The 18,443-nt window shown below is 41.1% G+C and overlaps 1 protein-coding gene across 4 annotated transcripts; it reads right to left on the minus strand.

Annotated features, from left to right (window-relative positions):
• Window positions 1-454: 454 nt before the first annotated feature.
• On the minus strand, window positions 455-18,434 carry NBR1 (NBR1 autophagy cargo receptor). 4 transcript variants are annotated; one of them, XM_085040116.1, is made up of 21 exons: window positions 18,251-18,433; window positions 15,887-15,949; window positions 14,584-14,602; window positions 14,183-14,205; window positions 13,187-13,381; window positions 12,593-12,667; window positions 11,800-12,017; window positions 10,610-10,774; window positions 9,939-10,145; window positions 9,180-9,339; window positions 8,418-8,705; window positions 7,839-7,991; window positions 7,301-7,376; window positions 6,884-6,994; window positions 5,904-6,095; window positions 5,652-5,786; window positions 4,662-5,016; window positions 4,284-4,384; window positions 3,668-3,743; window positions 3,102-3,207; window positions 455-2,711 (listed from the first exon to the last, which is right to left on the minus strand). In XM_085040116.1, exons 1-21 carry the CDS (start codon window positions 18,407-18,409, stop codon window positions 2,541-2,543), a joined length of 3,048 nt encoding a protein of 1,015 aa, XP_084896242.1. In that variant the 5' UTR covers window positions 18,410-18,433; the 3' UTR covers window positions 455-2,540. The 4 variants fall into 4 exon arrangements, with proteins under 4 accessions (XP_084896242.1, XP_084896241.1, XP_084896244.1 ...); XM_085040115.1 differs by having other exon boundaries at window positions 455-2,714; XM_085040118.1 differs by lacking the exon at window positions 18,251-18,433 and adding an exon at window positions 16,129-16,147 and having other exon boundaries at window positions 455-2,714.
• Window positions 18,435-18,443: the final 9 nt, after the last annotated feature.

Raw genomic sequence — 18,443 nt, forward strand, 5'->3', positions numbered from 1 at the left:
AGCTGAGGGTACCCCGAGTGCTGTGTGCGGGGGCTACACGGTGGGTACGGAGCAGAACGGCGTGGGGAGCGAACCCCGCGGCCTTACGGTGGGAGAAGTCTCAGCGCCGAAGGGCTTCGCTCCCCGGCTGCCCCCAGGCCCTGCCTGCTCCCCCCTGCCCGCCTGGGCTCTGGCCAACCCCTGGGTGAGAGCTGAAGCCCTGAGGCTCAGGGCTGGGGGTGCCCGTGCTAATCCAGAGCCTGCGGCAGGAGTAGGAACCCCATTCCAGTCCCATCCCACCCCCATCCCTATCCCAACCCATCCCACTACCACCCCAACCCATCCCAACACCATCCCATCCCATCCCATCCCATCCCACTCCCACCCCAACCCATCCCAACCCCATCCCAGCACCATCCCAACCCCTCCCAGTCCCACACGCCATGCACACCCGAAATAAGATACAGATGTCACATCTGCTCTATAGAATATATTATAAATTATATCATGCATCCATTAACAAAATATACAAAGCCAACGGAAATATATCTATCTTAAGCCTGAGCATACAGCATCTAAGCTCTAGTAAAAAGTAACCTAAAGAGAACAGAATTCTCACACTTGACATTTCAATCTGCAATGAAGCGTTCCTCCTCAAATGTCTTAGTTTTGTAATTTATAGAACACATTAACAGTCCAAGTACAAAGGTACACACAGCTAACATGGTCCTGCTGGGCCTGACAGACCCAAGCGAATAACCACACTATGCTTCAAAGTGTCATCAGCTTCTGCATTTCACCCCTCTCCTTTTGTCCTCCTTGTTCTAGACATGGCATTAGTCAAAAGATACTCAAAACAACACACCCTAGGTAAGGTGGAGAAAGTTACAGAAGGGTCTTTAACTGGTCCACAGCACACAGTTGTACTGGTGTACAGAGAGATGGCAAACACTGCAAAATACTTCTACTGTATTTCAAAATAAACATTTAAGAGTATATCTTCCACAATCTATAAAAATAGGTTTAAAACGGAAGTGGTATGATACATTTGTTTTCTTGAACTATTTTAATGGTATCTTATCTCTATGGGTACTAAGTCTTTTAAAAAATTACTACTGATAACCTGGTCAGTCACAATACTGACATTGCTTCAGCTATATTGTGACAAAACATAACACTAGTTTGAAGCAGGAGTAATATAAAATATTTTAGAATCAATGGTCTCTTACTGCAGCAAGGAAAAATGTTTACTTGAAAGTAAGAATGTAGCCAACACTGTCACCTGCTGAGGGACTGAACTCTGAGGAGTTACCTATGGATACCCCACTGCACAGCAGTGTCTGGTGCTCATGTCTCCTGATTCTCCACAATCAAATCTCTCAGCATATTTAGAAGGGAATTCTTACTTCCAAATTAAATATGGGCATCTAAAAATCTTATGAGAGAAATTAATTCTACAGGTGTGGCTATGGAAACACAGGACCAGCTAAAACCATCAGAGGAGACTGTACACTTGAAAGTGCTTAAGTTAATGCATTTTTCAAACTCAAATGTAAAGTTATGTGATCCCTGCTTCAAGCCCTCTTTCCATTCCTAAACATTACCAAAATTTGTACTCCAGGTCTGAGTTTCTACACATTCTTGAATTTTTCTATGTAGTATTAACAGAGTAAAATGTTTATACTATGGTGAAAAAAAGGTAATGGTCGAATTTTAATATTTTTACAAAGAGCCTGTAAAGATTCCTAGAAAGGCCTTTCCTACCCTTACACTCCATTTTTAACAAAATATTTTATGTAGATTATACTTTTACAGTTAGAGATCTGGTTTGCACTATCATGACTAGAGCTGGTTCAATTGCTGGTGGTAATTCTCCTGCTTCATTCTGCTACAAAAGCAACAACTTTACTGGTATTCATCAGTTTAACTGTAGTTACACTTTCAGACTTTTCAAAAGTCATTTGATAATTCAAGACGGCTTTCTTCTATGAGTAACTTCTTTTTCTTAGAGTAATTTGTAAGGTTTAAGTCTGTCACAATACTATCACACATTGGAAAACCAATTACTAAATCATCAGAAGAAACAACTTGCTAGTTTTGGGCATCTCTTGTAAATTAAGCAGAACTACATTTTACAGCAGCATTTTACATTGGCTCCTATTCCAAAGCTAGTTAAGCCAACAAAAAATTTCCAGCTGCCTAAAAGAAATGTGCACACACAATAAAATGGGAAGTTCTCATCTGGGTACAAAGTTTAGTGTTATACAATTCCCTGGTAAAAGGATTTGATGTGGAACTGAAGAGATTTAAAGACTACTCATTTAACTATGAGGTCCAAATAATACCTAAAATTCTGGTATCCATTTCAAGAGATGCCACGACAAGGGTTGTCTGACATTTCCATGAGGGTAAAAAAAAAATTAAGAAGTCAAATGCTCAAAGAAAAGACAAAATTTTAAGTCACACCTCCAACCAGAGCAGCTGAGCAGCAGCCTGCTACTGTTGCAATGTTTAATTAGAGTTTACTCAATGAAGACTATTCTTCTCTCCACCAGGCAGGTTTAGCACCTACTGTACCAGTCACTATTACTGAGCTGAAGCAATTCAGTTACCACTTGAATCATGTTATTGTTGTGTTTCTTCAGCAGCTGCAAGTTTAGCTGCCTGTCACAGAATCCCATCTCACACAGACTGGACAGCAGAGTGGCAGTTTGCTCTTCTGTAGCTGCAGGCTGCTGAAAACAAAACATAGTAAGATAAGCTAAAAATGGTAATTTATCTTTTGCCATTTGAACTAGAGGCCCTGCATTATACTAGAATTAAACTGAGGCACAGAGGCTCTTTTGGCCCCAATTAAGCCATTTATATTCCCTTTCACTGCTCACTTACAAAGGTGAGTTACTACTCTTACATGATGCTACAACAGACATGCTTCCATCCCTATGGCACAAATTTTCCAGTCTGCTGAGAGCAGCATACCTCAAAGGGATGCCATCAAGCTTAACATTTTATTCTTACATGAAGTCCAACACAGAATATTGATACACTTATAAAGCATACACCCTATAAATTTAACATTGTCATTCTATGCAACTCACATAACATACAGGAAAGACATTTACCTGTTCAACAATGGGTGGTCCTGCAAATAATGCTTTGTAGGCAGAAGCAGCAACTGACAAAGCTCCTTTCACAAGTTCTCCTGCAATGCTGCTTCCTTGAGGGTACCTGTGAAGAGAACAGGTGTTGCTTTAGGGTCAACAAAGCCAAAGGTTTGTTTCAGCGAAATGCAAGTCACTGCCTGTTGATGTGAGGACTGTTGGAGAGAACAGCCTATGATCCACAGGAGTCAGTGATGTTTGGGAACTGAGCTATACAAGTAAACCCACAATTAAATTGCGGGTGTACTTTCCACGAAGCGACCTTTTGTAAACAGCTCTTCATTAAAGAGTCTTTTGTAAGGAGCTCTTCATTAATTTTTGCTTGCCAATTCTGCATCCCTTAGATTTGTGTCCAAGCAGAAACCAAGATCTTACGAAAGCACAGCATGTTTCCTTTAAGAAGGGAGGCCTCTCTCCAAAATAATGACTACATGAAATCTGGAAGCCAGTGCTTTTTCCTAGGTGTCTAATTAAGCAGTTCCCAGTCTAAAATAGTACTTGTGAAGTCACAGCCTCAGCCTCATTACCTTGGGTATTCTGAGAACTTCTGTTTACTAGTGAGAAATGCAGAAGGTCCTGGTCCATGACTATCTTCACCACTGGGTTCTGGAAAAGGAAGGAAAAATGTCAATGTGTCCAGTTAATGACAGTTAAGCTGGAAAAATGCAACACATACACAAACAGAAAAAAGTGTCTCTTGGTACAAAAGGAATACTCTAAGTTTAGTTATGCAGACCAGCTATCCAGGATTCTCACTGCAGTGAAAGCAGTCAGAAGATTTTCAGAGCCATATGATTGATTCATCAGTGGGTGTTTAGCACCAGAGGAACTGCTGTCTCAGGGACTGTAACAGCAGCTTAAATACATAGCTCATTAATTCCAGAACAAGGTAATTTTCCAGATGCCTGTAAGTACTTTTGAGTATCCTCTTACCATTTCCAATAACAGATGTTCTTAACTGATCCACAAAGCCAATTATTTCTTTATTTGAAACATCCATACAGGTAAAGTTCAACACTTTACTTAAAAGTTCAAAATCCACTTAATTAAATTTCTGCTCCCCTCAAGAATAATGAGACATCAAATTCAATACTAGGCATAAGGAATAGGTGATGACAATAGTCTGCACCCTTCATTAAGTAGTGTCAATACCTTCTCTTTGATCATGAGGAGCAGAAGAGATATTCTCTGAAGCTGGTGTGTTTGGTTCTTGGAAGATGTGATTCTGAGGAGATGCAAGATTCCTGAGAACATAAGGCAAAAACATTACTACTATTATTCTACATGTAAACACATAAATAAGTCAAGATCAACAGAAAAAAGAAAAAACTTCACTTGCTCCCTTCTCTCCCTCTGTTGCACTGAACTAAATCAGTAAGCACAGGCTCTATAAGAAGTTGCACGATTTAGGACCATTTACTTCAAACTTTTGTTACAAAAATTCCTGTTTGAAAGTACTAGACCTTGCAGACTCTACAGCAATGCCAGCACCACCATCTCAGTCTGGTCCCCAAAGCATACCTTTGTGTCTGGGCTGAGGTGTCCACAGTCACTGGGGTTAATGGTCCTGCAGGCAGTGTTTGTGAAGTTGTCAAAGTGTCACTGACCCCCTGGATCTGTGGCTGGCTTCCCCCTTCTGGGTTCTCTGCCACTGTTTCAGGTTCTCCTGTCTTCTCTAAACCAGGCTGAGAAAGGGCTGAACTATACATGGACTCTCCTAAAGGCCGGCTGGTGTCAAAGCACTCAGGGAGAATAATGATATAATCCTCTGATGAAGCAGAGGAGCATTGACTCTGAACATCATCTTTATCATCTTCATCACAATTGCCAGTACCACTAGAGGGGTTTGTGCTCTCATCAGACAGTGGAAGGTCTCCTCGGAGGAAAAAAAGGTGAAGTATTAACCATTGTCCATTCTGTATGGACAACAACAGACACAGTATTGTTTCAGTTGTAAGAGACAAGTATTTAGAAACAACTGTAAGCCTCAGCTGCTGCTATTAATGCTGTAATTTGCCCTGTTTGTTGTGGGGAGGGTGTAGTGTGAAAGTGTAATAGATCTGAATGTTAAGCCTGTGCAAATATGCTGCTGGTATTAATGCTTATAGTAAAAAACAGGAATAAGAGCTATACAGAAAACTTAACCCAGAGTTTTCATCTCCTAAATTACACACATTAGAAACAGGTCAGAAACATTTCAAGCTACATGTACAAAATATGGAGGCACCAGTCATGTGTAACATATGAGCACTTATTTGAATATCCAACTGTAACCTTTTGTTCTCAATTTCACTTCTTTAAAGAACAGCTGTTAAACCAGCTGCTTGCTCAGAGTACTGACACCAATTTTCTCATGTCATGCTTTTTACAACTGGGACAATGTAATGATTCTCTTCATCTAATGAAGATCAGTTTCCTAGAACAGGGCCAGCTCTTTTTTCCCAGCTTTTCCTTTTTTTATTTTATTATTTTTTTACAGCTTTATCTTACATTCAAACCCATTTTACTTACCAGAGGAATTTTCTCTCATTGGCTCTGACTGATGAATCTGTGCTTCCTTTTTGGAAGTGGAATTACTATTTATCACAGGAGATTCTTCATTTATCATATTGCAACTGAAGCTGTCTTGCAATGTTTGTAAAGAGTCTAATGAAACAAACCAGGAAAAACAATTAAATGGTATCAACTACCTGAGCTGAGCAATTTGTGTCTCATGTCTGACTGCAAACAAGTCAAACCAGAGAAGGCAGCTAATGTACTTACTCTGGAGGATTTTGGGGGTTTTTTGGGGGGGCTTGTGGTCAGGTGCAGCATCCAGAGTCAGAGATCGAATTACAGTTTCACAGACAAACTGAGTCCCACTCATATCTTCTTCCCCTTCCTCCTGGTTCAGTGCATGTTCAGCTTTCACTTTCACCACGGAATTGTCCACAGAAGGGCAGGCTTCTGCCATTCCTTGGAAGGGGAAACATAATCGATTTTAGCACCACAACAAGAAAATGTAACTGTAAGAAGAGGAATTTCTTAGACTAGCCACAGCTAATATTGACTCTCCGTGTTACTTCTTTTTAAAAATTGAAAGATTTTTGAATTCAGCTCAAGTTGAACATGAAAGTGATTGAGAAGTATGGGGACCACACCTGGAGTGTTTTGAGTATAACCTAGTTTATAGAGGTCAGATTGTTAATTCTCCCAACAATTCTAGTGGTCAGACAAATAAAAAGAAGCATTTGATAGAACTTTATACAAGGGCATACAGTAATAGAACAGCAGGGAATGACTTTAAGATGGAGGAGGGTATATTTAGATTAGATATTAGGCAGAAATCCTTCCCTGTGAGGGTGGGGCAGCCCAGGCACAGGGTGCCCAGAGAAGCTGTGCTTCCCCCCACCCCCCAGAAGTGCCCAAGGCCAGGCTGGATGGGGCTTGGAGCAACCTGGGATAGTGAAAGCAGTCCCTGCTCATGGCAGGGGGTGGAACTGGGTAATCTTTAAGGTTCCTTCCAATCCAAACCATTCTGTGATTCTATGATTTGTATTTCCAGATCTACACATATTATGCTCCAACCTCTACAGTCACTAATGTGACTACAGACTACAGGTTTATGAGCCAAAAAACATTTTTTTTCTTCCAAAGAAGGGGAAGACAGTCGTTAGAATTCCTTTTAGACATCAGGTTTGCTGACTACACAGAAGTGACAATATCCTCCCTTCACCCCCAAGCTCCTCAGGACTACTGCTTACCAGGCACTAGTTTAAATCCACTCCCCTCGTTCTCCTCCTCTATCTGCCCTAAGCCAGGTTTCTCCAGCAAGGGGCTGTCACGTGGCAAAGGGGACATGCATGGAGTCATGTCTGGAAAACACAGGGAGCAAAGATAATTGGCACTAAAGGAGGAGCCTCCAGGAGGTAACATTTTTAGAAGTTACTCTTTTTAAGGGACATTCTTTCAAGACTGAAGAAACTTAGTTATTTTGCAAGATAATCTGATGGAATAAACAACTAGCTTTGCATTACACTGCGACTGGCTGTGCAAAGAAAATGGCAGCATTCCTCAACATCTGGAATGTTATGATCTTGGGGATATGAAGGTGAAAAGTAGCTAAGACTGAAAAACAGCTGTCTGTGCTGGAGAGAGCACACAGAATACAGGAGCCTTACCAACAGGAGTGTTGTGTGGCACTCGCTCCAATTCCTGCACAATATTAATGTCCAACAGCTCAAAGGACAGCAAATCCTACAGGAAGAAACACCACACAGTTCCCATGAGCAAACTCTGAAACTGAATCATATCTGTAGCTGGCAGCACAGATCCCACTGATGTACAAATAACACTTTGCTCCTCAACATGCCCTCAGAGGGCAGTTTTCCCACAGCATGTTTTTAAATCATGGAATATGGTGCACAAATCAGGGCAGCAAGAGACAAAGCTAAGAACTCTCTTGTTAGGAGCCAGAGAAAGACTCAATGCTGACTCTTTTTTCAGAACCTTAATCTGTCTTGCACATACTTTCCACATGCTGACAGTCCCTGATACCAGTTCAAGGAAACAGCTCTGCTATACAAAATGCAATATACTCTTTCTGAAAATAAAGTGGCTATTTTTAGAGCTCAGAAGTTTTATTCTTAGATGTCTGCATACCTAGACATCAAACCCAAGGTGGTTTGCTTTGTCTCTACCTGAATTTTAGCACTTTACCTGTGCAGTGAGAAGATCAACAGATGGGATGTAAAACTCTCTCTCACTTGGCAGGTTTTTGATCTTTAAAGGAACAGTTGGCAGAGATATTTCAGCCTGCTCTGTGATTTCACCCATCAGCTGAGCACCTGTTTCTGTCTTTAAGGTAGCATCCTGCAAAAATAGAAAAAACAGTGTCCCAGAAGCCCCTTAGGCACAGTAAATAAAACATCATATTTTCACATGAAAGCCTGAATTTTGTGTAAACACACAAGTAATTTGGCAGAGTAATTCAACTCATTACAGAGCCCAAAGGACAAGGCCTAACAAAGAGAAATCCTGCAGTGTTTCAGTTCAAAGAACTACACAAATAGCTGCAAAAGACTGCTAACTAATCTCATGCCTGTCAAAAAGAACAACTACTTTAGAACTCATAAATGCAGTATACATTGTGTTTCTTTCCTATTAAAAATAAAATTTAGAAGCAAATAGCTAAAAGAATTCCCTCAAATAGTTAGACAGGAATACTATGCCAAATAATACACAATGCTCCTCCCTAGGCAATTCAGAACTGCCCCAAATACCAGGTGAGTGACTTGCCTGTTTGGTTCTGGAAGCTCTGCTCTTCTGACAAGAGTCAGAATCCTTCCAATCAGTTTCTACATAGTCAGCAGCTGGAGAGGGATCCACAACAATACTGCACCAGATCCTTGGCCCAAACTGCTCCCCTCTGTGTGACAGTCTCCAGTGAGAAGTGTAAGTTCCTTCTATGTTGGGAGCTACAAACTCAACTGAAACAGTTCCTACTTGTCCAGATGGAAGGGATGGCACTAAGACATCTTTCTTCTCAGCAGATGCCAAAGTCAGATTTCCCCACATAAGTTTCAACTGAAACACACAACAGAAAAAGCCAAAAAGTTAACTTCACAAGAGTTCCTCTGCTGAAAGGTCTTGTAGATAGCAGGCATGGAGAAGGCAGGCTGCTAGTACACATTCTCACATTAGTAACTATCAACACAAAGATACCCCAACCTTTTAACACAAATGCAGCCACTTGTAAAACAAAGGGGTCTGGAGGTGAGAAAAGCAACAGACCAGTTGCAAACTGGGTCAAACTGTTCCATTATAACATGGGGGACATATTATTAATGGGAAACATGTTCAGTGATGGTACTCTTAATTGCTTTCTTCCTGTAGTCTACAGTTGTAAAGAGTACCTAGATAGCTTATTGCCCCACAATTCCCAGCTGTGAATCAACAGGCCAAAGGAAATCTAAAACAGATCCTAACAGAGAATTCACATACAAATGTTACCTTCCAGAATGATTTTAGTGTGTAAAAGTAAGAGCAAAGGCAAGATACCTTTGTGTCTGAGCTCCATTCCACATTGCCAGTATTCTTCATTCGCCAGTGTTTGATAAACTTTGTTCCTGGTTTCAAGTGAGTACCATCAGGCAAATTCTCATCCACAAATACTGCACTTAGTGTTGGGACAATTGCTTGGAAGGGTTGATTAGGACTCCTGGGATTGGAGAGAGGAAACAAACAAAAAAAACTTACACCAAAACTGAAAAAGTTCAGCTGCTGAGTAATGTTAATTCAGCTTTTAAATGCCCTACATGGCACATTCATAAACTCAAAGGGAATGGGAAATGCAAAGGCTGCAGTCTAATGAACCTCAGCCTAAGAGCACATAAAAACATAAGGAAGAAAAAATAGCACTGAACATAAATATACAGCATGTACTTGATTTTATGCAGACACACTTAATAAAGCAGGAAGACACAGACTTCTTTAAAATTGGCAGCAATATTAATTTATGCTGTATATATATGAATGTGTTTTTATAATCCTAGACACTCCCCTTCCTCCTAGATCTATATGAATCACTAACTTTCTGGTAATACCCATCAGCCACTATTTTTCTTTCTCCTACTCTCCGCTCAACTAAAAACACTTTACCTTGCAAATCCCATTTAGGCAAAATTCTCACACAGTCAAATGACAAATCATACTTCAAATGAGCAAATTCATAACCTTCCTCCTGTTACTTTAGCTTGGTCTCATAACAAAAGGTCAAACAGCACAACTACCAGATACTCAGTTAACAACAACCCTTACAGGAAGTTATTAGGCTGAAGACTCTCAGATTTCAGAGTAGGTGAGCCATTCGTTTCCAATACATGGATAGAGTTCCACAGATGGATTTTCCTGTGCAATTTTAGCTGCTTTTTGAGCTCTCGGACCTCTGCTTTTCGCTGTTTCTTTTCCGCTCGCAATCTTTGCTTCTCTGCCTTCAGAAATCTTTTGTCCATCTGTTTCTGGAGCCTGCAGAGCAATTCAGACACCTTATTACATTTAACTGATCAGAATTTATCTTTAGCCAACACAGTCTTAGTCTCAAAGCACCCCTTCAGGAAATGTCCCATGCTTCTAGACTGGATACCAAATGATTTTAAAAGAACATCCCAATAGCTGCTTGTGGAACTAATTCGAATGGTCTGTGAAAGAACAAAAAAGGGCAGACACAGAGTGCTCAAAGAAAAAGCAAGCTCTCAAAGTTTACTACTCATCTATGACACAAAGTCTGTCTTTTCTACTTTGTTATTAAAGATTTATGACTTAGGCCCTTTGTAAGTATGTAGCTATTTTTAGCTACTCATAATACAGTTTGAGTACCATTTCCATTTCTTGTTATCTCCAAAATCAAAGCTGAACCTCAGCTCCAACACAGGTGTTTCCACTGGCTATGAGGACAATCTTGTCAGACACTGACAGGTGCCACTATTTACCTGACTTGCTCCAGAGTGGCAGGCAGGCGTGGGGAGAACTCTGCAAGGCTGTAATTGTCAGCGACACAGAGGATGGGTCTGCGCAGCTTTAGCAAGACATGGTTGGGATCATGTGCATATGTTCCTGCTTCACACTCCTCACAGATATTGTAGGCTGGACAAAGGCTGCAAAGCAGGAAAGACTGAATGTTACCAAGAGGTAAAGAATTCCTGCAGAGAAATCCTGCAGAGAAACAACTCTGCATCGTGCTACCACGGTAAGCATTTCCCAAGTGACAGCAGCTGGTTGTCTCACTCATAGATCAGGATTTGGAGCCACGTGGAATACCTAGATGATAATCTCTATTCTTGGCAAAACTGCAACACAGTTCCCACTTCTTTCAACACACATTGAAAAAAATTCATGCTTCCTTTAGCAAAAGTGACTAAAATTGTTGCTAAAAAGGATAGAACATTTCGCTAAAATCCAGTGCCAAAACCAGCACCATGTTTATGAAAATACAGAGGCTAAGACAACAATACTGAAGGATGCAAACCAGATTGGTCCTGCAGAAACAGGGCTGATAAATAACAGACTGTCATCTCCTGCCAGCAAGGAAAAAATATCCAAAGAAAAACTCCTGTTGGCATTTCATCCACTGCTTCTGCCTAGTCCCAAAATGCTGATCTTTACAGCAATTGCCTCTTTAAATAAAACTCTCACTTCTAACACCTTACTTAAGACATTCATCAAAACCTATTTCATATTATAAAACTGACAACATTTTAAAAAGTATGACCTGCCCTAGTCTCACTGACTCTCAGAATCAAACAAACAGCTACTAGAGACAAGTGGTTCTAAGTCTTGTTTTGTGTTTAGTGGACTGAAGGAAACATTTTCCTTTACAATTACTGCATGTTATATGCAGATAAGGTAAAAAGTCATTGAGAACACAACACTATAAAGTTCTCTCACTTTAACAATCGCCTTTTCTCAAAATAGTATTAATCTTGCTTTTATGCAGATCAAGTCTAGTCACCACACGAGAGAACATCAGCTGCTGGTGAGACACATAGCAGACATTCTGAAACGTACAGCAGGCTGCAGATTAGAGAGCTAGAAGTCCATGACCCCAAGCCAGTTTCTCAGACTCACACACCATGCATGTTAGGTTTAGGCTCCCCACACTCCCAGCTCCATCAGACTCTACCTGCACTGGTAGCGAACGCCCACAATGCGAGCCTGGCAGTTGCAGCAGGAGATCAGCCAGTCACACTGCTTGCTGCTCCCCGACTGGCCCTCCAGAGGTGGAGGTGCTGCTGTGATTGAGCTCTCCGAGAAATCTGGAGGCTGACTGTGGTGAACAAGCTTCTCATACAGCTTCTGCTCCAGCCTCTCAACAGTCTCCTTAACTACTTGTTCCCTGAACTGGAAAGAAATTAAAGTAGTTGTGGATGAGACCCACCGATGAAGTTTGAAAAGCTGAGTTACATTGTCACAAGTCTCCCAATCTGCAAGTCATAGACTACTTCAGAATCATTTCCCCTACCCCTGGCACATTCTGCATGAAATCAAACAAATACCACATTCCTCAGAGAAGACTTTTATTTTATAAAATACCAACCCAGAGCTTTCAAAAAGGCAAGTTAAAAATCACATATTTGTGCTAAAATTATTGTTTTTCTTCCATAACCTTGCACGAAGGGAAGGAAACTCATCTCCAAAACAATCACAACTCCCAAACCCCTCTGGAGTCTCTACCATTAAGTTCTGATTTGCCCACCAGGGATGTTTTAAACATAACCATGAACTTTCCCATTTTTAAGTTTTCCCCTACACTGTAGACATGGTTATACATCTAGTTCCCATTAAGAACCTGGTCACAAGTGCTGATGGCAAATGTGTTCAGATGTCTAGAGTTAGGCATCACATAGATCTCTTCCATGCACAACTTCTTATCTATTTCTTTAAGTACAGCAATACTTGCAAGACAAAACACTTACTGTTTCCAAGTAGCTGGTAAACCATTCTGGAGGATTTTCATTTGTTCCTTCTGTCCTGGTCTGATTTAACTTTTGCTGGGGAAAAAAAAAACCAAAACAAACAAAAAGCATGCAAAGTTAAAAAAAAAACCCTCAACACAGCAAGTTAACTGCTGAAATAGCTTTTAAGTGTCTTTATAGAAAAATATTTAAAGTTCTTTAGCAAACAGTGGAGAAGCAACACAAGGTAGCCACTGATATTTTCCTGAAACATTTCTGCCTCATTAGCATTTGATTGTAATTATGCACCAAAGCCACAGAAGTCAAGTCAACCACAAGTTACTAGATGACAATGAGGGCTTCAGGAGACAAACTGCTCTTTTTATCAATATATTTAAGAACAGTCAACATGACAGCACCTGTGCTTCTAAAGACAGCAGCAAATTATGCTCTTAAAGACAATCAAGCTATTTGGTGAGCTTCAACAGGTGCAGGTAACTGAAAACAGAGCCCAACTTCTGAACTCAGTTTTTATATACAGGTAAAGAGGACAATCCATCTACAAAGTGCATTACATTTATTAATTCTTTGTTTGAAAGCAACTTGGCTTCCTACCTGAATGGTCATCTCCTTGTCACTTTTTAGTTCTTCCTCTAATTCCTGAGCTAGCATGGGGTAGTGCAAAAATGGTTTCTTCTCATCTTTAGGTACCAGCTTTTCTGTCACATTTTTTTCATGTAGTTGCAAAGCACAAGGAGAGGCTTTTTCATAGGCATTCATCTGAAGCTGATTTCCTTGTTTAACTGCAATCTAAACAAACAGTACATCCAATACACCACATTTTCCACTTACAATCAGCATACAAAATCTGTAAAAATACAGTATTACACTACATTGGAGAGTTTGGGGAAAGACTAACAGACACAAAAACTGAGATACCAAGTAGAGTCAGCTGATATTCTATTTCTAAAAGGTTACTAATATGCTCGTTAAAAAAAGTTGAGTAAAAGCCAAAGCATAATCACGCAAATATCCTACTGGAATTTTTCAGCCTACAATGAAGTATTCATAGGAGCCAGTAAACAATAGATTGTGTCCAGGAATTTATGATTATTCTGAAATTATCAGATTTGAAATTCAAACCATGAGCAAAAAGTTCTGAAAGACTTAATAATGTAAAAGAGAAATATAAAGAAATGCAATTCTTATTTTGTCTAATGGCTTATAAAGTAACTAAGCATGGACTCTCCTAAGTTTTAATTATATACTCTGGCAGTAGAGTCTATGTGGCAAGATTTTTGAAGGGATTCACTAGAGCCCAGTATTTCCAAATATGGCATTATTGCTGGAAATATTTGAGAAAGTCAGTCTCAACCAAGCCACTGCTCCTGAGGGTCCTGAATTTTAACTGCTTATTCAACTAATTTATAAAAATGAAGACTACCCAGGATGGAAGAAAAATGTAGTAAGACATTCAAGATACTGTTCAAAGCTCAGAAAACTGAGCTATTTTGATATCCTGGGCCAGGTAATGCTGGTTTTTTTCTCAGCTACACCAATTTGAATTGGAGAAGGATGAAGATATTGAAAAAAGTCAAAGAGCACATTTACCTTCAGAGCTTCTTCATATTCCTCTAAAGAAAAATAGAAAGAAATGTGAATATCCCGTATCTCAAAGAACAGATATAAGTTTAGCACACAGTATTTAGAAACCCTTACATGACAAGGGGCCTCCCCTACCTTCTGTAAATTCTCTTAAAATAGTGCAAGAAATTGTATATACAGCAACAAGCATACATTTTCACAGCTAAGAGCCACAACACTCCAGTAATTTAGTCACTTCCAATTTATTCCTATAGATCAAGAACTCCTTCCTTTGGGAAAAAGTCGATGCCAAATCATACATAAAATACAAATATCAAAAAGCAAGAATTCTCAACTCCGTCTCCAAAAACCACGAGCAACAGTTGGGGTCTCTTTCTTGGTTTCACCTCAACAAAGCAGCAGCTCACCTTTGCTATTCACAGAGACCTGCAAAGAGAAATAACAGTGAGCAAGAGCCACAGACACACTTGTGCAATTCTCTTAAAATTAACACACTTCAGAATAAACATACTTTTATTCACATGTTCTAAAACACCACTCCTTCAGACAGTTGTTATTGCTGCCCTGTTTAATCATTACCCAAAGCTGTGGTGTTTTGAAGCAGCTCATGTTTGTTACAGGATTGGCACAGGAAGGTCTGTGCACTGCTGGCACCCAGAACAAGCATGCTGTCCTCAGAAAGCCACTGTCTGTATCCCTGGGCTCACTGCACAAGGACAGGGCTTTAAATTTTGCTTAAATGCCCAGCAAAAGATCAGTTAAGTGTTTCATAAGCCCATTCTTCTACAGATACTCATTTATCAATTCTGCACATAGAAGTCACTAATACAAGAAGCTATTTAATCCCTACAGCACTGCAGGATTCTGAACAATGTTCGCTCAGTATTTCAGAAAAAGCTTTCACAAATGCCTCTATATATGTATATATTATACAGGCTGGCAAATAAGGGGAGAATCTTTCCCTGAAAGGTTGTTAGAAGCATCTTGAGATTTTGTCTTAGGGAAAAAAATAAGAACAAGGACCCCTATCTCATTTAGTAGAGCTATAATCCAAGCAGTTGAACACTGCATTTGCAAAAGGTCCCTCCTGTGTGAGGGTTACATTCTCCTCTGAAAATCTCTAAACAGAAAGAACATGAGAGGTTGAGAATATGCCAAGCAGGAAGTTACTCAACAAGGACAACTAGAAGTAACCAATTTGTTTTCTGAGTCAGTAATCTGCTTGGAGATTACAGCAATTGCATAAAGCAAGCAGAGGATTTGAGTACAGCAGATCACTGAAGCAAACATATGCTAATGACAGGGGACCTACATTTTCCAGAGGAAGGAGTCTAGATTGAAGAGACAGGGCTTTACCATGGCTGCAAACACAAATAGCTACAACTAGCTTATTCTCATTTAAAAAAAAAATAAAAATTCCTCAACAGAAACATTCCCCCTCAGAGCACAGAGAACCACTGGCGCTTTCAATGGGGTGGGAAAAAGAAAGGCAGTAGGTTCTAACAAAAATTTAAAATATGTATGCTGCATTAAGAGGAACACCACAAGACTATCAGCTATTTTCTTATTAAAGGGGCAAACGTTCCCCCACCCCAATCTGCGTAACAGACACTCCTGAAGGACCCACTAGAAATTATCACGAGGCAGAAAGGCTCCCCCACATCATTTTTTGGTTGAGCTACTGGGAGGGTGGGGTGGCAGGTATTTTACCTCATCATTATCCTCATCAATGTATTTGATCTGAATGTTGTCCAGGTCAAATGAAACTCTAACCTGTAATGAAAGACAAGAACACAAAACCATAGTGAGACAGGATGACAGATGTCCTCAGTTAATAATGATCTTTAATTGCAAATAACATTATAACCCTTCCATCCCTTCCTGCAGTTTCTCAGTTGAAGCAAACACTGCTTTACAAATCCATTCCAGTTGAACTCTTCCCAGTGCCTTACCTCCAACCTTTACTACCTTTCCCGAATGAAAACAACAGATTAATTTCTTTTGTGTTGTACCTTTCCTAGTTAATGTTTACTCCAAAACAAACAATAATAACCTTCCCATTCTAAGAGGACAACCTCGGTCATTGTAAACACTGCAAAACACGAAAGCAATGACAAACAATCCCTAAACTCTACCTTTAACATCAAAAAGCACCTGAAGACAGCTCACCTAGGTGATCAGCCTTTTTTCAGCCTGTCAGAATTTGGAGAATAAAGCTGAGCAGTTATTTTGCATTTTACATTAACAAGGCAGAACGAGCAGCACCAAAAGAACCATAAAATGAAAGCAGTTGTTTCCATTCGCTGAGTCTTTGAGGCTCTTGTACATTATTGCACCAGCTACCTACAAAAGCTGTATTTTTCTCAACACAAACCCTGTATGCAACAAGCATACATTTTCACAGCTAAGAGCCACAACATTCCAGTAATTTAGTCACTTCCAATTTGTTCCTATAGATCAAGAACTCCTTCCTCTGGGAAAAATTCGATGCCAAATCATACATAAAATACAAATATCAAACTGACAGGTCCTGCTAGCCCAAACCTAAGAGAACAACAGGAGCAGCCTCAGCCAACACTGGCTGCCTGGGACCACACAGCACCACCAGAGCACATGGATGCAGTGTACACGTGGGCACGTTTTGCAATGAGCCTGCTTCAGGCAGGTTCTTCCAGCAACATACCCCAAATTTTCTGAGTGCACTGAGAGAACCAACTCGTCTTGTCAAGAAGAAACTGTGGTCTGTACTTACATTGTCTAGTACAACTGACTGTTCCCCTAAACTCAATGTAGAGCAAGAGCTCACTTTATCCCTTATAAATATCAAACATATTTAATAAAAGATTAAAACATAAGAAAGACGTGAATTTAACCGATATTCCTTTGAAACAGTAATTCACACAACAGTCAAGCCGTGGTGCTACCCTGGTTAGGGAAACACTGTAATAGAACACCACACCTTGAACAAACACACCCTGGCTCTCAGACTACCCCAGATTAAGGGCGACGCAGTGCTTACACAGTAATCTGCTTCCAGCTTTGATGCAAGCAGGATTCTGACTAGCTCAGACATTCCTGCAGGGTCTGCTTGCCACTAAGTATTTTAAGGCTGAACTAGTGCCTCTTTCAGAGGACTGAAACACAAGTGAAAATGATGCAGTTCAAACTTTGAACTCGAGTAATTCATAAAGCAAAACCTTTCTGCACGTATACTAGAATATATTAGCCCAAAAAACAGCTGAAAAAGAGAAAAGAAAATTGTGACAAGATCTCTTCAGATACGACTTTGAAAGCATGCTACAAAAAACAGAACAGTTGCCACAGAATTAATAATCATCCCATTATTTTCATCACAGCCAAGGGAATCCTTACAACATGATTTCAACCTCAGTCAACACAGGAATTTTCACTGAACAGCTCTGAAAACAAGCATCCAAACAAACTCTGACCTACGCTAAGTGCATGATACACAGACCTTCACAAGCAGCTGCCCACGCATGCATAGCCCAGTCAGACTATTCCATCCAAACCAGCTCATCCAAAGCTCCCGGAAACAAGCGACCTGCAATGCATTACTGCCCCAGAGAGCACAGACAGATCTTCTGAAAAGCAGCAGACGTGTGTCACTTCACCATAGCTACTTCACGAAGTGAAAGAATGGGAGATAAGAGGAACAGAATGTACTTTACAGAGGGATACAGAGCCAAACCGAGCGTCCGCACCTGTGGTAAAGGGCAAAAAACACAACTACGAGCATCTGTTCACACAGGGAAAAAAGAACACAGAAGAAGCTTTTTCCAAAACACGCTTTTCACGTCACTCTAAGCATACAGCAGGAGTAAACCACACTAATAAAGAAAATAGAAAACCCAGCCGTATGAAGCAGCAGTTCTATAAGCCTGTGAAATGGGGGACACTGCTCGGGAAGGCGCGGGCGGAGCTGCCAGGCCCTGCAAGGCTCGCTGGCCTGGCCAGCGCCTCACCCACACGGCCAGCGCCTCAGCGCCACGGCTCCCCACGGCCGCGGCCCCGGAGGGACACCCCGCTGCGCCTCCCGCCGCCAGCCCGGCTCACCATGGCCTCCACGTCGGCCCAGGCCGTGCGCGCCGGGTCGGACAGCACGAAGCTGCGGGTGTCGCCGCGGCAGGTGACGCGCAGGGTGACCCGCGGCTCCATCGCGCGCTCCCGCGGCGCCGCCGACAGCCGCGCCAGCCGGCCGGACCAGCACAACATGGCGGCCCGGGGGCGGCCCGCCCCGCACCCTCTG

This window comes from Lichenostomus cassidix, chromosome 27 (genome assembly GCF_008360975.1).
Source record: "Lichenostomus cassidix isolate B80296 chromosome 27, HeHo_3.0, whole genome shotgun sequence".
NCBI classification, from domain to species: domain Eukaryota; kingdom Metazoa; phylum Chordata; class Aves; order Passeriformes; family Meliphagidae; genus Lichenostomus; species Lichenostomus cassidix.

Bases quoted from the DNA above. Each gene is read 5' to 3' on its own strand.
- NBR1 (XM_085040115.1), bottom strand. From the start codon at position 18,409: ATGTTGTGCTGGTCCGGCCGGCTGGCGCGGCTGTCGGCGGCGCCGCGG. The intron at 6,096-6,883 runs GTAAGCAGTAGT...TCCCCTTCCAAG, and splicing joins TGGATTTAAACTAGTGCCTG to GAATGGCAGAAGCCTGCCCT. The intron at 3,208-3,667 runs GTAATGAGGCTG...TTCTCTTCACAG, and splicing joins AAGTTCTCAGAATACCCAAG to GTACCCTCAAGGAAGCAGCA.